The 9,359-nt window shown below is 38.1% G+C and overlaps 1 protein-coding gene across 1 annotated transcript; it reads right to left on the reverse strand.

Annotated features, from left to right (window-relative positions):
- Positions 1-1,273: 1,273 nt before the first annotated feature.
- LOC117632011 (exocyst complex component EXO70H1-like) lies at positions 1,274-3,608 on the reverse strand. The gene has a single exon (XM_034365371.1). It carries the CDS (start codon positions 3,399-3,401, stop codon positions 1,485-1,487), a length of 1,917 nt encoding a protein of 638 aa, XP_034221262.1. The 5' UTR covers positions 3,402-3,608; the 3' UTR covers positions 1,274-1,484.
- Between the last annotated feature and the right edge of the window lie 5,751 nt (positions 3,609-9,359).

Raw genomic sequence — 9,359 nt, forward strand, 5'->3', positions numbered from 1 at the left:
ATTAATGTCAATTGATGCAGGCCGAGGTATTTTCTTATTGGGGAAACGTACGTCGTATGGTGTTGTGAAAAAGTTTATATATGATATGATTCTTTAAGAATCTGGTGCTGTTTACAAATCATGAGTAGAAACATCCGTTTGACCGAAAGAAAAATGCCAAATCAAATCAACAGCAGTTTTAAGTTGACTTGGTGTTTTTGTTTGGAGAAAACAGAAATGTCTACCTTCATTTCAAATTGGAGATTTTTCAACGCCCAATATGTCGTTTTTTCAAAACTCAAGGCTGCAAAAGAGTGAGAGCCAGGACGGGACAGATGAATGAACCAAGTTGCTAAACTATAACAATGAAAGAATTATCTTCGTCGCACGCCATCTCTTCTCACAAGATTATGTGGTTATATGTTTTTGTCAAGACTTCAAAGTTTTTCAGCATTTCTCATAATTAGTGGCTGAGGTTTTTCTCCTACTTAATTAATTACTATTTAAAATTAATTGAGGCTATTAGACATGTACATAGAGAAAATGCAACGGGAATATCACTTTTTGTTATCTTAACTAATAACATAATGACACACATGATAATTTTTTCACATATCATTGTGTGCTGGAAAGGGAATAGCAAAACAGTGTTATCTCCGTTACAAGTAAGTTTTTTTTTTTTGTAATTGAAGACACAAATACAAATGTTGCACACCAGATTACTGGAATGTATTTACTCATATTCGACGCAAGGCTAATGAAGTTGCTCATCGTCTTACTCGTTTTAGGCGATAGTTAACTAGTTCAAATAACTACCCGGGATCCTCTATGCAAATATTCGGTCTCTCTATAACAAAATCCATCAGCTACCAACAACCGTAATTTCAAGTAAGGAAGAAAAGGTTTACATCGTTTTAACAACTAAACCCAAGGAAGTTAGGCGGACCAGCCTTTTTGGGGTCACAATCAAAGTGAAGTTCCATCAACCAAGTCATGAGAGCCCCACGGTTGGCCTGGTAAACTATGATTTACATGTCGCACTTAGCATACATATTTGTTAATAATATTATATCATTATGTTAGACTTTTTCATTAAGCTAAATGGATTATAATAATAAAGAGTGAATATGAGAGGAATTATATAATATGGACGTCTTAGATACGGTACTTTGACCCACGCAAAACATATAAGGTGAATAAATACGTACTTTACAAGTAATTACATATTTATTTATATTGATCAAAGAATGTGTCGTGGAGCTTCTTTGTTATAAAAAAAAAAAAAAAAAAATGTGAAAGGAGTATATATATGAACATATGGGGCAAAATTTGAATTTACAGAAATACAGGGGTGATTGTATAAGTACAAGTAACAGAGTCTTTCAAAAAGTCGTTACACAACTAACTTATTCCAACTGTTTGACGTATTCGCGCGTTTCTACACACAAACAAAAACCCGGCGAGTAAATTCAAAAAAGTCGCCGCAAAACACCTCAGAGGTAGCTCTAAAGTCTCAACGAACTCCGCCGATGAGACGACGAACCATCCAAGTCCATGGCCCCGAAAAACAGGTCCGACAAGTGATTTTCAACATCTTCAGGGGCAAATCTGACATACAACGCCACGTTTCTCCCGCCCCCAACCGTCAGCCTATGGGCGTCGTAAAACTCCCTGTAAGCCGACACCAGCTTTTTTGCTATGGACACCTGCATCTCTTCTCGGAGTTTCCGGTCCAGTACGACACTCGTCCTCTGTTTCCGATGCGCTTCCTCGAAGCTGAAATTGAAGTTTCGGAAGATCAGTCTCGCTTCCTCCGGAGAAATCTCGGCCGTCGGATTTTCCGGCAATGAAGCGAAAACTTTCCCCCACGCCAACCCCTCGTAGTTTTCTGCGAATTGCCTCACCTTTGTTTCGTGCTTCGATATCCAGTCCTCGCCGAGAAGGTACTGGAGATTCGATGTACGGACTTTCGAGATCATGTACTGGAGATTGTTCGCTAAGAAGAGGTACGAGAGTGAAACGTCCTTGTAGTGCTTTGCCTTGTCGTCGAGCTTGCAGAGGAGGACGAGTAGGAGCCAGGCCATGCGGAGGGAGATCACCGGCACCTGACCGTCTTCAGAGTGGGGGCTGTCGAAGTACGATTCTGGAAGCGACGATTTCGCGGGCGGAGGCCAGTCGGTGACAATGTCGACGAGGACGTTGCTGTAGTCTGTAAGGAGAGAGAGGTAATTCATCACGCGGAGAGTGAGATCGTGGACGCCGCCTCCTTGAGCGACCGATTTCGACGAGTCTTTCTGGATCGTCGACTCAAAATCGGAAAGCATTGATCTGACCGACTCGCTGAGTTTAATGAGCGGGTTGAGCGCCTGAGATCGGACGGCAGCGGTGGACTCGAACGAGAAGATGGAGTCGATCTCCGGCCAGGCCTCGGAGATCGAAGTGTACATATCGAGGAGACGAAACACGTCTAGAGACGACGAGCTTTTCTTGCTCTTGGCGACGAGAACTTGAGGGAAGCCGAAGAGTAAAGTCGCGGCTTCACGAGATATGTGCGTGAAGCAAGACTCTCTGATGGAGGCGGAGGATGCGAACACGTGATCGCACAGGATTCGCTCTCCTTTGAAGAGCGTGGAGATTGACATCTTCACCGCATTCAACCAGCTCCTGATTCTCAGATCCAGAACCTCCCTGTCCATCTTGTGGATCTGCGAAGAGCTCAATCTCTCAACTCCTAGCTTGTACATTCCCTCGTCGATGATCGATTTTCTGATAATCTTGTAGATGTGAACGCACTCTTTGGCGTAGCCGGAGGAGATCATACACTCGGCTATGGATTTCAAGTCGGCCATGGCGACCGACGAGACGTGCTCGACTTCGGAGATGGATTCCCCGGCGAATCGCACGTCGTCGTCTGTGGTTGCGCCGCCGTCGTCGTAATCGGAGGTGCTGGACCGGGCAGACGTGACGGAGGATCTGGACCTGGTCGAGACCGATTCCGGGTCTAAATGGGCTCGGTTCATGGATAGGATCTGGTAGAACTCTTTCTGCAACCGCTTCATTGCGATCTCCATGAGGCTCTGCGCGTGTACTATTTTCTCGGAGGTGGGGTCCTCCGATACGAGGAAGTGCATGGCCTTCTGAAGCTCCGTCACGCACCTGATAAACTGCTGCGCTTCCTTTTTGCTCTCGTAGAAGAGAGAGGTGACCTTGGCGTATGTCGAAGTCTCCGGGTTCCACTTCATGACCAAAACGGCGGCGTTCCCGATGATATCCTCGATCATTGCGTCGGTGAAGTTCGTTACGGGGACACGCCGTGGGGTTGGGAATGAGACGGAGGAGGGTCTAGAAGGGGAAGAAGAGTAGGCGGCGAACGACGGGGATTTGGAGTGAAAGCACAGGCTCCTCATTCCTTTTTTTGGCATTTTCAATTTTTAAGATAATTAGTACTGGATTGGATTGGATAAGATTTTCTCTGAGGTCTGAGCTCTCTACTTTCTGTTTGTTTCTCGAGAAAATTGGTGGCTATGTTGTTATGTGTGGGATTTGGAGGGAGAGGCTTTGGTTTTTTGGTTGGGACTGGTGAGTGGGAGGGGGTATATATAGAGGGAGATGGAGGAACGACGCCGTTGCTTGGAGAAGGAGAACGTGAGTTTTGACTTTAAAAGTGGAGAGAGTCATATAAAAAGCAGGCACGTATTTGACCGTGACGCGTCCCATTGACAAATTAAACGACACTTTCAGACTGTGAGCAAAGGAGGTAGCTTAGCCTGCTCGGTCGCAATAAAGACACAAATTATTCAAATAAATCAGGAGAGAGACTACAAACGGTACAAGTTAAACATAACATTATATTAATTAAGAAAAAGAATCAGCAACTAATGTTTGTTTTTCGTTTGTTTGTCTGCTTAATTAACAAGAAAAGTAATATAATATTTATTATCTTACTAGTTTAGTGTGGCTGACCCCGAGTTTTGGGTGTTTAGTGGCGTAGTTGATGTTGAAAAAAGGAACCTTTAGAATCACTCACATACGTATGGGACGTAAGTGAATATATCATATCAGAAGCCCTTAACAGAATAATCTGTATAAGGCATGACGTTTTCTCCAAAATGATTTAGAGGAAGAAAATAGTGAATTGGAGTGCGTAAAATTCGAGGAAAGTCCGATACGTACCATTATTCCTTCATTTCAGACAAATTCAAAACTTAAGAACAAGTTCAGAAAGTTTGTGGAGGACGAAACAAAAAAACCAAATCATTTGAAAAAGAAAAGCAAGATGACTTATGAAGCAAACAATCTATCTTGAGTTGGATTCGTCTAGACCCTGTGTTGTGCTCTCAACTAGTTCTAAGTTTAAGTCCCCATGATATCAGTGTGTGTGAGTTCTCTCCACTCACTTTCTTAACTTTGCACCGACGGAATTAGGTAGAGGGCTGATCTCTAGCCCAGGTTGCCTTTTTTAAAATTAAAATATATTACATTTATTTGTTCAATTAAGAAACATAATCTCTTAATAAACACTCGTGATTTTAACTTACCTTTTACTGTTGTATTTCTAGTGTATATTTTTATTTCTATAAACTATAGAAACATTAAGTGCCCCTCAAAAAAAAAAAAAAAAAAAAAAAGGTCATTAGATTTTAAACTAATAACTTTAGCTATCCCACTTATTAAAAATTTCCTGATTCCGACTTTGAAAATCAACAAAACAAAACAAAGTGTAAATTTAATTAAAGAAGTACCATTTGAGTACGCTCCTTTTTGAACTCTCATTGTGAACGTAAAAATGTATATGTTGTTTTTATCACTAGAATTATAAGTTCTTACAAACATATGCCCCTTCTCGAATGTTTGGAAACCTTTTTTCTCGCGAGACCTAAAGCATATGGTATGCCATGGAAGGTTTAAATAATCTGCTTTTAATGATTAAATAAGATTAGTCTTCAGAATTATTATTAGTTAATAATTCCCACTTTATACCATCTTATAAACTATGGTGGATACTGTGGAATGGGATCCAAAATAATATTACCAGGACAAGCAATTTTCCATGCCCATATGTCATCTCCAATATGTAATTAATTTATTCGACACTTACATTCCTAGTTGCATCATTATTTCGAACCCATGGTCAAGAATAATTTTTGTATGTTATGGATATATCAGTTGGTTGGTACACACGAGACATGTTAAAATATTTTCCAATACACATAGAACATAAAAATAAAATATTTTCATATGTTCCATGTGTATTGGATGGTACACCAACCAACTGGTGTACTTAGAATATACAAAAATTTATCCGTGGCCGAGTAGTATTATTTGGACAAAAATAACCAAGTCCGTCTTGGTCTACAAACCAATGATAACTAAAATTGAAAATTTGATCATACACATAATAAATATATGTATAGGTTCACTTTTTTTCCATAGTCAATTTTTGTTCACCCCTAGCGCGGGTGCATATGTTGCAAGTTGCAGCTATCCAACAAAATTAAACAGAAAATAAACAATAAATAGAAACTTCTATATGAAGAATCATTCTCGTCCAGCACGTGCTGATTATTATGCATCATGCACAACAAAACCAGTTAATTATATACTTTAATATTATATACATTCTTATTATGAAATAAATATTAATTTACATGGACTGACATTAATTGGCATATATATTCGTTTATTATTCTCTGGTCATACGCGATTTCATGTCATGACGTGCATGCAATGTTGCGTTTTTTGTATCCAGTGGTGTCGTTTGGCTCCTAATAATGTCCGTACAATGCATGGATCAAAGTGATTGATCACTGCAAGTATAATGAGGTTGATATTTATTCCTTTATTTCCATGTCATACAAGAAGACATATATATATATATATATGTCATCCAACGGTGAATATTTATCAATTATTATTGCTGATTTCCATTATGTACGGATTCTAGACGATCGATAAGTAAATTTAATTTAATTTAATTAGGATTAAAGCACATGGTTTACAAATAACTCGTTTGTATTTGGAGAGAAAGGAACAAATACTTGGGACATAAGTTCAGTTGGGGAAGCGGGGGAATCACCAGTGAATTAATTAACGTAAAGAGTACGCGTATTGCATGCAATTTTAGAAAAATAATAATTGAGATTTGGTATCCTAAGAAGATCTAGGGCTTGAAAAGAGAGGAGAGAGTCTCGCCGCGTGCTTTGAGTGATTTGTAAAGACTACATGAATATTATACAAATTAGTTTATTTTTGTAACTCTTGGCTTAATGTATGTATTAGACAGAATTAAGCCGGATATTTTATTTATTATTATCTACTCGTTCTGATTTAGTGGTATTTTTCTTCAATATAGTATTTAAGTAAGGTACAAAGGTACAGTTCTAATATTGTGAAGGAAAAAAAAAACTTGTTTTGATATATAGAGTACCTATACTTATACAACATATATACACAAATTAAACATAGAGATCCTTCACATATAATTATACTAAGCTATAGAAATCTTTCTCGGTCTATTAAGTTCTTTGGGGGCCTGAGATTAAATTAATCTAAGCTCATGGAATATAACCCAATCTAATATCAAAATATTCCTTCTTGCCTTCTAGAAAGACAAACACAACGGTAGGGGAGTGATAAATAATCTTTAATCAGTCTTAACATGTTTGATAATCTAAATCTTTCTTAATTTAGATAAATAAAAAGACGGGAGTCGAACTTTTACCTTTTTTTTTTTTTTTTTAAAAGCCGTAGATTATTTAATTTTCTGTGGCTTGCACTCCATCTCAATCTCTGTATGTTGAAACTTCTTTCCTTTGTGTATTGGGACAGATGGAAACAAACCGTTGATCACCATGACTGACTTGGTGAGAGTCTCCATGGTATTGCGACGCGTCTGTTTGTGTGTTGACTGAGTTGGGGAGAGTCGAAAAATAATTTGCCTCTGTTTAATTTGCATATGAACTCAAAGCGGTAGAAATGGGCTGTCCTATTAAATCTCTGTGGACTGAAATATATTAAATCTCAGTTTTAAGCTAGGTCTTTTTAGACGGCTTGATGTGCCAATGCCAGTAAAGACGGTAACTGCCAAGTCTTTCAACGCGCATGCAATGCAAGTTGCTTATATTTGTATAATTGTAATTAATTAAACCCTAATTATAAGTATTTGTGTGAAAGGCAGAGTGAAACCGTGAAGGATTTTGCTGTTGGATTGTAAACATCACAGTGTTTATTCGTTTCGATACCCTTCACCCCCTCAGGTTGGAGTCATTTTCAAAACGGGACATGACTTTTTAACCGTTTTCACATATTGTTATTCAAAGTTTTATAATGTTATCTATTTAGCATTTTTTGTGTCTGATTGTCTGTTTTTTCGTTGTCTTTAGACTAAGTGCGGGGCCTACTTCTGAAAAGCAATGAGACGTCGATCATCTCGTTAAGGGCTAATGAAATTTTTATCTTTGTTTCCACAAAGAGTAATGACACATTATCAATGCATTTTTGACAATATCGATGCACATTATCTATTCTATGGATGTTGTAGAAAAGAATCGATGATATAGCTAATGGCGGAGCCATGTAGCAACTCTCTCTCTCTCTCTCTCTCTCTCTCTCTCTCTTTCTTTCAAGTCATTTCACTATCATTTTCAAGAAGCTCTACAAGAATATGTGGTGTTTATACTTTCATTTTCTTTATTTTTATATTTATATTTTGTAAAATGACCCCTTTAACCTCAATTCCTGGCTCCATTATAGTGATTCAGCGAGTTATTAGAGCAAGTCTACCGCAAGGCCTTTTGCCCGAGCAGGACATGGCCTATGCCCGTGAATAGGGGTGGGCACTCAAACCGGCAAACCGGAAATTCGAGCCGAACCAAACCGGAAAAAAACCGAGTTGACCAAAAAGTCAAAAATCGGTCAAAAACCGAACCGGACCGATTTGGACCGGATTCGGATCCGGTTCCATGTCTTCAAAAACCGAACCGGGCCGAACCGAACCGGTGAAACTAAAAAATATATAATTTCAATATATATTTATATTTAATGCTATATTTTTAATTTCACTAAAAAAAACCTAATATTTATCCAAGTTCAATGTCAAAATATCTCTCTTTTCTCACTTTAATATTTATTTTTTATATGAAATTGAATAATTTGTTAATTTTCAAGTAAAAAAATAATATTTTAGTTGAGAATTGTATTACAAAACAATTTAAAAAAATAATTTTTATAATCCGGTTCAAAACCGAACCGGAACCGGAACCGAACCGAAACCGGTTCAAACCGAACCGGACAGTTTTTGAATTTTTTTAATTAAAACCGAACCGAACCAAACCGCATGAATAGTATCGGATCGGTTCTAATTTGAGGCAAAAATCGGTCCAAACCGAACCGTGCCCACCCCTACCCGTGAACGGCTCCAGTGCACAAGGGCAAGCCTGGGCAATGCGTGGAACCCACCAACCCAGGCAAGGCCACAAGCAAGTCCATCCCGTGCTTTTGCGTGGGCAAAATAACGCAATGCTGATATCATAATGACGTCAACAACTAATTTAAATAACAAAAAAATTGAAAAACAAAAACTAAAAAATTCAGAATTTTTATATATTATAAATACGTAGTCATATTCTTTACTTTTCACACCAAAATTCTATACTAATTCATCTTCTCATATCTCATGTGAATAGTAATTGCCCTTGCCCTTACTCATAGGGATGAAAACAAAATTATAAAGGCTGCCACTATTCACATAAATAGTGACAATCTTTGCCTTGCTATTACCTATAAGGGTGGAAGTACTCGTATAGGTGGTTGATTGAAATCTATTATGCAATCTTTGACAAAATGATGCACAGTATATGGTCATTAGTAGCAGAGGAAAAAGGATGTTGATGATAAATGGAGGAGAAAAGTGGTAGCTATACCTATATACTTAATTTACAAGCTTTCATATATAGGATGGCCAACAAAGTCTAAGATCGTAGTATATTATCAACCACCGCACACCACACACTGCTATTAAGCGATGGATACATGTCAAAGTCCATGTATTTGTAGTTCGAATGCAGAGCTTCTCCCCAGAGAAAGTCTCGACATGCACGCAAGGGAATGTTGCATGCGTATATTATTTTGACTTTCTGGACAGCAAGTAATTAACAAGCTAGACCAACTTTATCCCATGCACGAGATTAAGTAACTAATTTCAGTTAGATTTAACTAATGTTCAAAAACCTTTGTTTGGTGAACTTATAAATGCTGGTACTGGATTGATCAAATTAAATAGAGTAGTGTAACTCATAATAACTGGTTTGAACTCAACTCTAATATAGTCCAAATCGAACAATAAAACGAGATCAATATACATAAAAACCTGAGTTTTACCG

This window comes from Prunus dulcis, chromosome 6 (assembly GCF_902201215.1).
Source record: "Prunus dulcis chromosome 6, ALMONDv2, whole genome shotgun sequence".
Taxonomy (NCBI): domain Eukaryota; kingdom Viridiplantae; phylum Streptophyta; class Magnoliopsida; order Rosales; family Rosaceae; genus Prunus; species Prunus dulcis.